At 34.4% G+C, this 15,213-nt stretch overlaps 1 protein-coding gene and 1 long non-coding RNA gene across 3 annotated transcripts in view; one reads left to right on the forward strand and one right to left on the reverse strand.

The window, feature by feature from the left end:
* tll (nuclear receptor subfamily 2 group E member tailless) overlaps window positions 1-9,389 on the reverse strand; it is a 52,120-nt gene extending 42,731 nt beyond the window's left edge. Inside the window, exon 1 of one of the 2 annotated variants that reach the window (XM_081729372.1) lies at window positions 8,810-9,389. In XM_081729372.1, coding sequence (XP_081585498.1) covers window positions 8,810-8,861 — 52 coding nt within the window. In that variant the 5' untranslated portion in view covers window positions 8,862-9,389. The remainder of the gene's footprint in view (window positions 1-8,809) is intronic. The other variant, XM_081729371.1, reaches the window with a different exon arrangement.
* LOC145663104 (uncharacterized) overlaps window positions 1-15,213 on the forward strand; it is a 645,511-nt gene that overhangs the window by 259,038 nt on the left and 371,260 nt on the right. The window lies entirely within an intron of this gene.

A 15,213-nucleotide genomic window follows, 5' to 3' on the forward strand; every position in this document is an offset into this window, starting at 1 on the left:
CTCCTCATTTTGTGATAATTTCTACGGGATTAGAAAATTCACACCGAATTCAGCTGCAAATAGCCATATCATACTACATACTATGTATGTATGTAGTGTGATATGGCTATTTGGAGCTGAATTCGGTGTGAATTTTCTAATCCCGTTTAGGGGGTGCAAAGGTGCACGTGCACTCCCCCCCCCCCTCGTTGTAAATATACACTACCTAAAGTGAGAAGCTAGCAGTGAGTTTTGCAAAATCAATAGTTTAAGTAAATTTTCTGAAGGTTGAAGGTAAAGAATTCATCGAAAGCACACAGACGCTTAGCATTTCCAAAGGAATTCCTCATTCACATTACAGATGCCTAAAGGTATTTAAAAGACTCAAATTTAATTCAAATGTACTGGTAGTTATTGGTGCAGCCCCCCTCAGAGAATCCTGGATCCGGCCCTGGATATATACAAAAAATGAAGATGTCGTACGACAAATACAATCCAAATAAATCCCGAACTAGAAGTATAAGATGTGGATAATTTAGCAGGAGTGAATACAACTCCGTTGCATGGATTAAGAGTTTCGATGTTTTACATGGATTATAAACACTAAACATTTTAATGAAATTTACCTGAAACCAGTCTTCGGAATAGAAAAAGAGAAAATGGTTGAGAAGCGAGATTTCTCATTAATTATTTTAACTCAAAATTATTTTATTTTATTTATTTATTTTTTTTATTTTTTAGTTTGGCTACACAAAACAAAGTTGCTTGTTGTTTCACCTTCATGAACTTTCGAAAAAAATCTAGGGGGTTGGGGGGAGGGAAATGTTATGAATTTTTCCCCAGAGAGATTTAATGTTTATCAGGGTTGGGAATTCCCTTGCATCTTCTCTCTAAATTTGCACACTGTACTAAATCTTCTCGCTCCAGTCTCTTAAATTAAATCATATCATGAGACAGTTATCACCGAAGCATTTGTTTCTAAAATATGAATAAAATCGCCTGAGCCATTTTTGACAAATAGTCCGGAAAGCCTTAACCTGAAGAGTAAACTACACCATCTGGATTTTTTTTTCTTCAGGAAAATGACATATCATATTATAGGATTACTAGTGAAATACTGATTTATGAATAATAAACAAAATTGTAGGAACCATTTTCAAAAAGATCGAAGTTTAATTGATTTTTTAAAATTTGATTTTGAGTTTTGTCTCCCTTTCAGCAGAGAGGCTATGTGACACGTGGACTTAACGTGAAATCCGAATCACATGAACTCCCACAGGGAATCTAATCCGAGTCTCCCACTCCAAAAATCGAATTTTATTATTATTATTATTCCCCGCTGCCCTTAAGAGGTAGGACTCTTATACCAAGAAGTAGGAAGAAAATTCGAAAATGTAGTAAACACGTTAAAAAAAAAAAAAAAACGAAATGGAATGAAATCTTTAAGTTTTACGTCCCACAGTTATGCCTGCTAAAGGAAACGATGATGATGAGAAATGCATAAAATGGTGAAATGAATAAAGTAGGAGGAAACTGGAAAAATAACGAGAAAACTCGCACACGGTGTTTGTCCACGATAAAGTTCACTTGGCACGAGCTGCGATCAAACCAAGGAACCCACCCATCAGAGGTGAACACTCTACCACTGAGCCACCCTGTCTCCACTTAAGTTTAAGATTCGATTTGGGTGTATTGATTAGTATGGCTGCTAAGTAAGTACATGAAACGAACGAAGGGACGAATAAATATCAAGGAAATCAAGAGAATAAAAGATGAGAAAGAAATAAAAATAAAAATAAAAATAAAATAGAAATAATAATCGCCATGTAGAGATTATAAGATTTGTACTTCAGTCCGCTGAAATTTGAATTCAGTTTTTTTTTCTTTCTTTTGAATGATCACCATACTTCCGTCTTTCCTACCATCTTCTGCAAGTGAGAAGCTATCAGTGAAAAAGACAAAGGTTCCTCCTATCTTCTGGAACTACTAGACAACAGATCCAACAATCCAATAAAATCTACAGTTTCTTACAAATTTTTACGGAACAAATGACGCAGCTATTGAAAGAAAACTTGAAAAATTACTATGCTAATAATTGACAAACGTCTTCAGTTAAAGCAGCAAATAATGCTGAAATCCTTACGCACACTCTTTAAAAAATACTGGAATTAATTCGGTAAAATATCTGGCAATTGGAAATGGCACTTTTTACAGAAAAAAAAATACAATTTCTTTGTATAGAAACAGACACACTGAAAAACAAAGAATAACTTTTTTATTGTATGCAATTCAGGATGAATTCTATAGAAGCTGCGATAGGGAAAACGGGCTTCATTTGTTTCGTGTAAGGACAATATCTTAGGACAATATCTTACAACCACTAGATGCAAGACTAAAAATATTAATAATTTTTAAATTGTTTTACGATTAATACAAAAGAAATAATAAACAATAGGTTTATAAGTTCTTTTCTTTCGTGTGACGTATACACATCCAGTTACTAGAAATATGTTAACGATTGCAAACATATCAGAATAGCATCTGCGAAATGCTAAATACACAACTCTGAAGTACGGAAATTTCACCTGAAATATCCGTTCTGGTAAAAGATCTGTAAAATTTACGGTGATTTCTCTGGGAAACCACATGAATTTTTAAGAGTGCAGAATTCTCACTTAGAAAAATTACAAATCCTCTGACTTTTCCAGGTTTGTCAGGTCCCGATTTACAAATTTCCATGTCTATATGTAATATAAAAAGCAACTATATTTTTCCTGACTAGGGAGCTCCTCATCTGCTATGGATGTATATGTATATAGTATGTATGTAGGTAGAGAAATTTTGTAAAACACACTAATTAATTTTATACAATATCCTTTACCAAACAAACGAGGAAGGCAAAAATAGAAATGAGTACTGAGAAGTTAAAATCTGCACTTAAAATTCCATTCGTTTTCCATGTTTTAGAGGATTTCCAGATCTCCTGTTATCAGTTCTTCTGAACCTTAGGACACCAGAAAAAGCGTTTTTTCTTGGAATTAGTTGATGGTTTGAATGTCATAACTTTTCACGCGTAACGTTGGAAAAAGGATTTCTCTATCTCTCTCTCTCTCTCTCTTTCTCGGAAGACGCTTACAGGAAACAAGACATTATAGTATTTTGCAATAAATTATTCAGAATTAATTTATGCGACATCATTTCATCCCACATGAGCTCCTTTGTGGCGAAGCGGTTAGTGTACGCACGTTTGGTGTGGGAGACCTGGGTTCGATTCCCGGTGGGAGCTCATGTGGTTCGGATTCCACGTTAATCAGTAGGTCTACGTCTCATATAGCCTCGCTGCTGAACGGGACGTAAAACTCAAAATCAACTCAACTCATTTCATCTCACAAAATTAAAACTAATACGTTGTTCATTTAAGATATCGCTAATAATAATGATAATGATAATAATAATAATAATAATAATAATAATAATAATAATAATAATAATAATAATAATAATAATAATAATAATAATAGAGCTACCTGATGAATATATGGTAAGCATCAAAATTGAAAAATAAATTATAATTGCTATCCCGAACTAAAACGTAGATTTTGCGTTGTGTTGGCTCAAACCGTTACGGAATTTGTTCCAGAAACATTGTTTACAGACTACCTACGTAAATACTCTGAAATTACAGGCTATCAATAGTTATTTCTTCGGGAAAGTTTTGGAACATGTCTTCGGCATGGGAGACTGGGATCGATTCCCAGCGAGAATTCATGTGATTCGGGTTCCACATTATACTGTAGGTCCACGTCTCATATAGTATCGCTGCCGTGACGTGCTTTTGATGCGCGTGGTGTCGATTTCAATATGCACCAGGGATAACTGCTTCGCATAATTATTTTTTTAAAAAAATAAAATTTTATACCTATTATAACTAGTAATGTTGCTATTAGTGGCGTATCTAAAAGATAAAAACTGAGGGGGAGTAGCAGCCAGTACCCAGACTACGATAGGTATATCATAAGTTTACTATTAATTTTCATAACATATATAAATAATAGCTTCAATTATTTTAGTCACTCAAAAAACCCTAGTCACCCTCAGGGCCGTATCCAGGGGGGCTAGGGGGCCAGTGGCAACCCTAAATTTTTATTGGCTCCTTTAACATTTTCACGGTAGGCTTGCAAATGCACTATACTATGGTGATGAAATACGATATGGTTGGATCGCCCCCCTAACTTCTACCGCTCCCCTTACATTTTTGGGCTGGCTATCGGCTTGGTCTCCCCTCCCCCGGCCCCAGGCTAGATTCGCCACTCATTTTCGTTTCATATAGCTTCAGTGCTCGAAAGGGTTATGAAAATCAAAGTAATCAGCAAGTGATCAGAACAAAAAGAAAGTCATTATCTTTTTCATGTTTTTTTTTTTTTTTTCAAAATATAGCAAGAAATCAAACCTTTGTTTTTGCTAGTTATTTTATAATATTGTTTAGTAAGTGTTTAAAGGAACTGAGTACCTTCGCTATGTTTGGCTTTTAGCTTATTGGTTTTATATGGGGATTTATTTTAATGTTGTCTTTAAAATTAAACGCAATTTTTAATTATGGAATATGAATAATTTCTTCTTCAAGAGTAGTTAAATGTCGTTTGCTTCGTTTAAAAAATAGATTTGCATTAGTATTACGTAAATTAAATTTATATTATTACACATTAAAATGAATAGGGTATATCACAAAATTTTACTTTCATGGAAATAAAAATGAAATCTTTGAGTTTTACGTCCTACGGTTATGCCGGTTAGGCTAAAGGAGACGATGATGATGAGAGATGAATGAAATGGTGGAATGAAGAAAGTGGGAGGAAACGGGAGAACCCCGAGAAAACCCACGAGCACGGTGTTTGTCCACCACAAAGTTCACTTGGCGGGGGCTGGGATGAAACCCAGGACCCCAAGCACCAGAAGTGAACCTTACTTTCATGGAGTAAGAATATATTTAAATAAATAAATTTAAAGAATAAATCAGGAAAATTTCAAAGAAAACAGAAAATATAATTTCCCATACAAATCAATAGGCTACAAAACAAAAAGGGCGAATCCTAAGGTGCCGTTAAAGTGCTGTTTGGTATATAGCAGTTCTTGATTTTTTTAAGAGTTTATTTTTTTTAATCGGAGAATTTATCGAAAATGTCTCATTTGGTACTTATTTAGTAAGTAACAATCTTAGCAAAGAAATTCTGAAATATTTATTGCAGTGTTGCAGCATTTGATAAACAGAAAAAAAAAGAAAGAAAAAAGATAAAATAAACAGTAGGTGCATTAATGATCAGCATCGGTTTGCTTACTCTTCAGAACGGTTGAGCTCAGGCGGGCTTAGCGGTTAGCGTACGTGCCCTTGGTGTGGGAGACGCGTTTGATTCCTGGCGAGAGCTCATGTTGTTCGGATCCCACGTTAAGCTGTAAATCCACATCTCAAATAGCTTCGTTACTGAAAAGCGGCGCTAAAACTGAAAATCGAATCAAATTTACAGAACAGTGCTAGATTTTTGAAGTTGTTTAACGTCCCACTCTTATACACCGAGACTAAGGAAGATGGAGTAATAGATTCTAACTCATTATAACTCAAAAGTTATCTTGACTGATTAAATGTATATTGCCTTGTTTATTGATACTGGGGGGCCGTGGTGGTTCAATGATAGAGCGTTCACTCTGGTGCATGGGTCCCCTGGTTTGATCCCACCTCACGTCAAACGAAGTTTGTGGTGGACAAACATGTATGCGTGGGTTTTCTCAGGGTTCTCCCGTTTCCTCCCACTTTATACATTCCACTATTGCATTCATTTCTCATCATTACCGTCTGTTTAGCTAGCCGGCATAATCGTGGTACGTAAAACTTAAAAGATTTCATTTCATTTTATTACCCTTAAATTCTAAATTGATGGAAAACCTGTTTTGCGTTAGTAACGTAACACTAATTAAACATTACTATGTTAAGTAACGATACAGAATAACACGTTCCAACTTATTTTGAATTAATTTAAGGATTTAATTTTATAAAGAAAATGTAATATGTAAATTTTCCATTAAAAAAAAAAAAGCTTGATAAAATTATTTTAGAAATCTCATCTTCAACCAATAATCTTTTCAAATCAATTATGATGTTGGTGAAGTAGCAGCGTACAATATATAGTAAAAATAAATAAATACTTGTAAATAAGCAATAAATTAATAAATAGATCTAAATAAATATTTTACTGAATAATAAGTTATACCAGAATTATTGGTTTCAATAAAACATCGCTTCGTAAAATAAAAATTGAGAGAAATACAGAAAAGTGTGTCAGTTGGCACATTTCCAAATGTCAATGTTTTAAATTTTAATTATAAAATGTCATCAACGTATACTTTTTTTTTGGCGCAGCGAATATATCTCGCAACACTATTTGTAAAATTGATGAAGATAAGTATGTTTCTACATCAGGTTAAAAATATATAAAATGAATAAAAGTGTATTTTCTACAAAATGCATATTAGGGTTACCGAAGGATTAAACGAGAAACATGTGAAAGTAGTTAATTCTAATGTATTATTATTATTATTATTATTATTATTATTATTATTATTATTATTATTATTATTACACAATTAAAATATCTCTTTAAACAGAATCCCTGAAACTATTGTGCGAGAACCACACTTGATCCTCAAGATCTGTCTTTGTGGGTTGTGCGAGCATTAGTAGGCCTAAATAATAATAATAATAATAATAATAATAATAATAATAATAATAATAATAATAATAATAATAATAATAATAATAAATTCAAGGCACTTTAATCTCTACTTCTTTAAAAATATAAGTATGCTGTATTATGATGTGATGTGATTCAAAAAAATAAAGAAAAAAGAAAAAGAAAAAGGAAACAAGGAAAGCAGAAAAAGAAAAAAATCTTTCGAAAGGGTCAAAAGTAGGGTAGTCCGTGAGATCATTCTGACTAATAAAAGTGGTTCTCTCTTCAAAAAAAGTTTGAGAAACGCTGTTTTAGAGTAACCAGAATTGAGATAATATGTTAAGATGTCTTTTTTGTGGGGAAAATAATATTGCTTTACTTGTAATATTCTATCTGTGAGTCTCTTATCAAATATTATATTTGTTTATAATAAAGTTCAAAGATTCAGGCCATCTATCTTAGCTCTGCAGATATTTTTTGCGCTTTATAAAGTAGCTTATTCTAATACTGTATATTGAAATACAAATATTGAATTCATAAAGTAGATTAACATTTGTTTTACTAAATTCTATTTATGAATAATCTTTCGTGGCTAAGTGGTTAGCGTATGCTCCTTTGGTGTGGAAGACCCAGGTTCAATCCGAGGAGGGAGCTCATGTGTTTAGGATTCCACGTTAATCAGTAGGTCCACGTCTCATATAGCCACGCTGCTGCAAGGGACGCTAAACTGAGATCAACAACTCTATTTATGAATAAGATAACAAGATTTGTTTTTAAAGAATTCGATGATCAGGCTATTTAGAAATGACTATAGCTATAGCCATCACAGATTCGTATTTAACAGCAAACTTTAAACGGGATGGAATTGTTTTAAGTTTACGAAAGCACAACACGTAGACCTACGCAGGAGTTTATTTCGAGAGGCGAGGGGGGGGGGGGAGGTTCAAATTCAACATGAGAATAAATTACATTAAAATTTGTAAAATCACCCCTAAAATTAGAGGAATTCTACAGAAAAGTTGGGATTTCGTGCACCCCTCAGAACCCACCACCCTCTGCGTATATCCTTGGGGAAGCATACTGGTTTTTTAGGTCTATTGTATGGCATAATTTCCAAGATCAAGGAAATTTTAATGGGACTTGAACCTAGTAATCTTCTGAATGCAAACCAAGGGCTACAGCGGCAGAAAACTTTTTAGAAATTTGCAAATATTATGAAATCAAAGTATAGGTCTAAAGGATATTTCGAGGAACGTTCAAATGCAAAACATGCCGTAAACTTTTACATAATTTGAATGTCACATAAATCGCATTTGTTACTGCTGCTACTACTACTACTACTACTACTACTACTACTACTACTACTACTACTACTAATAATAATAATAATAATAATAATAATAATAATATATCAAACGAAAATGAAATACATAGTTGTCATTTTCGAGATCTATTAAGTAACTGCGAATTGACGTTAAGACCGGAAGTTACCGTAGAACATTTATTTGTAATATTAAAGAATAAAACAGAAAACCTTGTAATCACAACTGAATCATTTGTCGTGTTGTTTACGAGACGAGACGAGACAGAAGTTTCGTGACGAGACTGTTATAGCAATAGAAACAACATTTTTTACGACCAGAAAGCACTTTTACTACACCTATTTGAGACGAGACAGTCTCGAATATTATTTAGAGAGCAGACTAAAACCATTTGAATATGGTGGAAACAATTTGATCACTTTATTGATAATCAATGATAAGAGACGAGGAAAATTTCTTTCAGTAAAAACAGATAATGTTTTTCGACACGAGACATCACTCTTCCGACACTCTTTTGTGATAAGATAGACTCAATTTGTGTCTTGTATGCGTCCATGATCAACGAAGAATTATTAAAAAGAAGTAATGTTGCATCTCACGAGGAAAAAACAAACAAACAAACAAACAAACTTGTACTCCTTTCTGGTTGATTTTTTCTACAAGATCAGTTCTTTTTTGTAAGAATAAATATGATTGTTTATAATTAACATTGAAAAGTAGAAGCCATCAGTTATAGCTGACGACTTCCTTTTAAAAATGGTAGAAGAAATGTTTGTAAATACTTACTGGATGTTCCTCCAACTTTAGGCAACCGCAGATCCATATCAGAAGTCTGCATATGTACAGGTCTTCTAAAGATAGCACCACAAAATTGATCACTGGTGATTCTCAATGGCTACCCAAAAGAATTAAAGTCACAAAAGTCTCGAAATAGAAGAGTCAGACTCCCTTTGACTAAAAGTTTAACTCCAACAGTCCAGCACTATGAAACAAAGCTTGCTGATTGTTTGTCATCCACGTTCACCACTAATTTGCAGTACCTCGGGGGTTAACACCGCCGACTGGGGCACAAATGACCACTTCCAAAATCTATCTCCCCCATGTAGAACTAAGCTGTTGTCAAAATGGCAAGAGAGAGGGGGGAGTTTAGCCACAGTCAGTCATCTCTCTCAGTGCTATTGGCTGAAGTACACTATGGATATCTCCCCCTGACTCCGCCCTTGCCATCAGGCGTTGAAAGCCGGTCGGCAGCAATAGGCTCAGGTCCCCCGGGGAGAGGTTCCAGTCATCTGTCAATTGGGGGGTGAGATTCTTTACAGGGGAGAAAGGAGGGCAGAAGAACAAGTCAGCAACCCTTGGGAACTTTACCACTTGTTCATCGTAACAGCAAGCAACCCCGCCAACTGGCAAAAACAACATCCGGGCTTTCTTTGTTGATGCTAGCGACTCCTAACTGCCAAAGCAGTCAGTAACAACAACACAATGGCTTCAACCACAGCCAACAATCAGTCCATTGTTGTCTTCAGATATGAAGAAGACTTGGAAAAGAGCAACAGAATTGCATCTAGGCAGGTGGGATATATTCTTAGCAATTCCAAAGGCAAATCTCATGCTATATTATGATGGACAATGCAGCATATCATAAAGAATAACCATCCTATGAACTGGAATATTATGCTGTCCGCCAAGATCTGAGGAAGAACGTCACATCGCTCTGTAAAACCAGTGAAATCCCTTTTGCTCTGAGTAGTTCACTATCTAAGCTGTGGAAGCGAATACTTACTGTAATGAAGTGGTATGATTTTCTTCAAAAATAATGTTTTTTTTTTTTTTTTCATACCCCATAAAATCGTGAGGTGTTAGATAATTCAATTAAAGAGTGGATCCCTATGTGTTCTATTATCAACCATAGAATGAAACTTTAGAAAAGTATGAATAATATAAAAATCGTATTAATATTTTTTTTATATATATATAAAGAATTGGATCTATTTTAAATAGGTTAGTCACCGTTTATTGTTAATAAGCTCAAAAGCGACTCTAAACAACGGTCTTTCAAAATTCAGAAGAAAGCTTTTTTATTATTATTTTGTCAGCTGCGTGAGGGATATTTAAACTTTAAAATTATAATAGTAACATATTGTACTGGATATGTGTAGGCCTATTATTTTCGTAACACGTATGCCATTATTTCTATTCATCCCGTGGGCTAAAGATAAATCTAATTCTAGATGCCCGGTATAACATGTTTTTATATTCTTTTTCGCACTGGAGGAATGCCAGTATAATATCTTTAAATACAAACCGTGATTGACTTCTTTTTCGGGGCCCCGGTGCCTCAGTGGTAGAGCGTTCGCGTTCCAGGTTCGATCCCAGCCCCCGCCAAGTGGACTTTGTGGTGGACATACACCGTGTGTGTGGATTTTCTCGGGGTTCTCTCGTTTCCTCCCACTTTCTTCATTCCACCATTTCATTCATTACTCATCATCACCGTCTCATTTAGCCTAACCGGCATAGTCGTGGGACGTAAAACTCAAAGATTTCATTTCATTTTTTGACTTCTTTTTCAATTGCTGTTTTGCTAATGTTGATGAGTAGTAGACTGTAAATTGCTTTTGTAAGTAATAAAGTTGGTACATGGTATATATATGGTATACCAATTGTTGGCATATATATATATATATATATATATATATATATATATATATATATATATATATATATATATATATATATATATATATGCATGCTCCAGAATTTAGAAGAAAGAACATAAGTAATATCCAAATTTTTGTCGAAATGTAAAAAGTTGTTGAAAAATATCATGATTGTTATGAATGAGTAATAATCTATTTACCTAAAAGTAATTTTGATGATCAAGATACTATAAAGTGATTATACAAGCTTTTATTAAGTTGTTTAAATGTGTATATACCTCAGGAAATTCACCTCCAGACCTAAGAAACCTCCTTTCCCCCGCAGGAGCATTGTAAACTTTGTTTTTCTGCAGTATGCCTATACTTGGCAGCCCCATGTATCGAAAGTCTCCCTGGGGGGAAATCTAAAGTCATCACTAGGAGGAAAGACATTTTCGTATGTATATATGTGATACATGTATATTTTTTATATATTCTTCTTACTTCGACAGATTTATAGATAAATATAAGTTTAGCAGAGAGGAATTTCACCTTAGGGCACTTCATTGAATTTATCCGTGGTTTGGAACCATAGATACATTCATTGTCTGGAGCCCGCAGCTCTATTGGAACCCTAAATGACTAAATTCCTTGAATTGTTTATCAATCAGATCAGCTGGTAAGGAAAAAAGCAAATAAGTCGTTTAGCCGAAGGGCAGTCTAAATATTGAGTAAGAGGATGGAGAGGTGGAGGTTCTGTTTGACTATTTTATGACAGTTACTAAACATATTAATTGCAAGGCAAAACGATTGTCAAGTTACTAGTCAATGAATTTAACCGGTAGAAAGGCAAAATTGATGATACAAAATATGTTTGAAGTATAGTGGAACATTATTATTATTATTATTATTATTATTATTATTATTATTATTATTATTATTATTATTATTATTATTATGAACAAGAAAACTATAAAAGAGCAAAAATAAGATAAAACAATGTAGGTAAAAGTCAATTAAGCAAAATAATTCCTTGCCATGTTATTAAAATTCTGGAGCTCTCAATCTAATTGAAACAAAGAAAAGACACAAACAACAGCTTTAAAATTACATTTTATAACATGATGTTGCTAAAGTTATTCCTTAGAAACAATCGGTTTAGATCTCATAAAATTTTACTTGCTTAGTATAGTTCGTCAAACTTTATATAATTTACCTAAGGAATCTGCCTATCGTAAAAAATAATAATAAATAAATAAATAAATAAATAAATAAATAAAATAAAAAAATTCGATATTCCAGTATAGAGGAACTAAAATCGTACTTTTCTTTCATGCTGTGGTTTCGTATTCTAAAGTTCTTATTTCATGTGAGGTTGTCTAACAGTATTGACTCTTTGGATATCAAAATTTAGAATAAGTTTATTGTTATTTGAAAATAACGCTATAAAACCAAATATGCATCATTTTATTCGATGACCTTTCGCCGTTTTTCCGGCAAAACCATAACCGTGTCGCTATAGAACTTCTGTGCTTTTTGGTGAAAAAAAAAAAAAAGTGACACGAGATTTTCACAGGCCTCTTTGGAAACTAACTTAAAACTATCCTGTGAGTATTGCAGGGAGAGCAACAAGTAATAATCGGACGGTGCCTGGTCCGAGCTATACGAGGATGAATCGAAAGCTTCTAACTGAGTTCTCTTCATTCCTGGCAAGAAGTTGAAAATGTATGCGTACTGGTGTTGTTAATGTGGTTGATCCATCCTGTTGATTAGTTCTGGCAGTTTCTTTTGAATTGCTAGGTGCTCTCGTACTAATTATCGAGAATAGCAAAATTGAGCACTACGTATAATTGTGCCAATCTTTCTCACAGGACTTAAGTATGGTAAATAATGTGATAAATACATAGAAAAATGAAAGGACAATTACTGGAATCATGGCAAAGGACACAGCTGAAAGAAGCAAAGTGCTTGGTTGTAATTGGCAAAAACTGGATAATATGAACAATCCTTATCTCTGATTGGTTGAACGCCTGCCTACGGTATTTAAAGAAAACTTCCATAATATTTTATTAAATTATTATTTAGTTTTCTTAACATTTCTATAACTAATTGTCAACAGTTACTCAAAGTTAAAATATTCTTTCTCTGTTAGTATGAATTGAGATTCATTTAATTAAGGTTTATTGAAATAACCATCGAACAGTTTGCCAGCGTCAGAATTTCACACAGAATCTTCATTTTGATCGCAGTTGTTGTTATGAGTTCTTCGAATACATTAAGTATCTTCAGTGTAATTTCGTTGTCGTAGTACTGACAAATAGCGTAGTCCATATTATCTGTTCTGTTTTCTGAAACTGAACATCAAAATACTCGACAAACACGGATAAATATATGTAGGTTACAACAGGGAATTGGATTCAGAAACCTCTTCTCGATCCTCGGAATAGACAGAATTTTTGGTGCTGAAATATCATCGTGAGACAATTAGAAAGCTTTTTGACTTAAGAGACAACGAGTCAATTCTTGAAAGACAGAAACAAAGGAATTCATCACGCATCAGTCAGTTTAACATGCGACATCTGGCTAGCCATGGCGCTTCACATGTTATAATGAAAACATAGGTTGTGTTTTTAGATAATTTCACTGACCTGACCTGATTGTGTTTGTCATAGTATCCCAGAAGTACTCATGGGGATAATTCTCAGTTTGGCGCTCAAGATTATTACATTATCCTCTATATGAAGAATCTTGTTTATGAAATGAAATGAAATCTTCCAGTTTTACGTCCCACCATTATGTGAGTAGGCTAAAGGAGACGGAAGATCTGGTTTAAGATACAATAACCAGCCAGAGAAATATGAGTTTGGTGTGTTCAGATTACGATCCATTTGTTTTCTGATATTTTGCATCTTTTTCCACAACCTAGGCTATATGAGATGTGGTTCTACAGATTAAGATGCAATTGGAACCACTGTAATGCGTTCAATGCTTTCCCATGACGAATAGAACACGGGATCTAATGTAACATAGGCGAAAGTTGTTACCACTACACCAGTGAAGAAGGCTAAAATGAGAACCTGCGTAGTGACGTCATAACTGATATAAAGTTCTTATTAACTGATTCAGTGTTTAGCGCCCCTTTCAGCACCGAAACTATAAATAGGTTATCCAAGAAACAAGCCGAGACGAGAAATAATTTTTCTTGTCTTGTCTGATAAATTTTATAGAAGTCTCGTCTCATTGTGTACAATTTATGTATAAAATTTATGCTCAGATTTTTTTCTTAATTTCATCTAGAAGTTATCATAATTATTATTCCGCGTCAGGAGAAGTGCACGAAGACTCTGTTATAACAAAATTTCAACCACATTGATTATTGGAGCATTTGTGTACTGACTTCTGTATCCTGAAATGTTGGTAAGTGCTCTTCACTTTATTAATTTATATACCACATAATACTTAAACTACGTTTGAAAATGAAATGAAATCTTAGAGTTTAATGTCCCACGATTATACTCTTTAGGCTAAGGAAGACGACTGGTTAAGGCAAGTGAATGATGATGCAATAATTGGTAGAATAATAATGTGGGAGGAAACTGGAGTACCTCAAGAAAACCCACGGACACGAGGTTATCTACCACAAACTTATAATGCCGGGAATCGAACCAGAGACACCACGTACCAGAGGTAAGCACTTTACCACTGAGCCACCATGCCTTCCTTAACACAATGTTTTAAATCTAGACTTGGCTAAATTGGTATTGGGTGGCTCAGTGGTAGGGCATTCCTGGTAGGGGTCCCGGGTTCAAACCCTGCTCCCGCTAAGTGAACTTTTTGGTGGACAAACACCGTGTGCGTGGGTTTCCTCGGGATTTTCCCGTTTCCTCCGACTTTCTTCATTCCACCATTTCATTCATTCCTCATCATCACCGTCTTCTTTAGCCTAGCCGGCATAATCGTGTGACGTAAAACTCAAAAAATTTCATTTCATTTCATAAATTCAGGTGTTGTTCCCGAGGTTCCTGAAATTTTTCATCCCGTCTGAAGAAAGAGGCGAGAGACAATATATTTATGAGGCGTGAACATGACAGCTTCCACTGGGGATTGAAACCTACGCAGCGCGTAATGAAGGCGCGCGTGCTAACTACTAGACAAGTGAAGACGCCCTATATAAGGGTCTAATTTTCGTAGATGTGGTATACTTAATATTAATTCTCAGCGTATCTCTCCATTCCGGATTCTTAGTTTCTAGTTTTCCACCCACTTTAATGATTGACAAAGGAAAAAAACTAGCCACCCTCATTTTTTTTTACTGGCTTAGTGAGCATACCCAGAGGACCGAATACTCAGACAAGACAAAAGCTTATTATATTTCAGAAACATTATGTCAGAATTAAAAGTTTGTAGTTTAAATGGCTTCCTGTTGTGAATCGGAAGGAACCATTTCAAAACTGCTGAAGATAACTCTTTAAAGCAGAGACCAAGACCAGTAACTTCACTTTTGTACAGAGGTTTGACGAGTATCATTGTAATACAGTATGTCTGATAGCGAAC

Source organism: Thermobia domestica, chromosome 10 (assembly GCF_964235325.1).
Source record: "Thermobia domestica chromosome 10, izTheDome1.hap1.1, whole genome shotgun sequence".
Lineage (NCBI taxonomy): Eukaryota > Metazoa > Arthropoda > Insecta > Zygentoma > Lepismatidae > Thermobia > Thermobia domestica.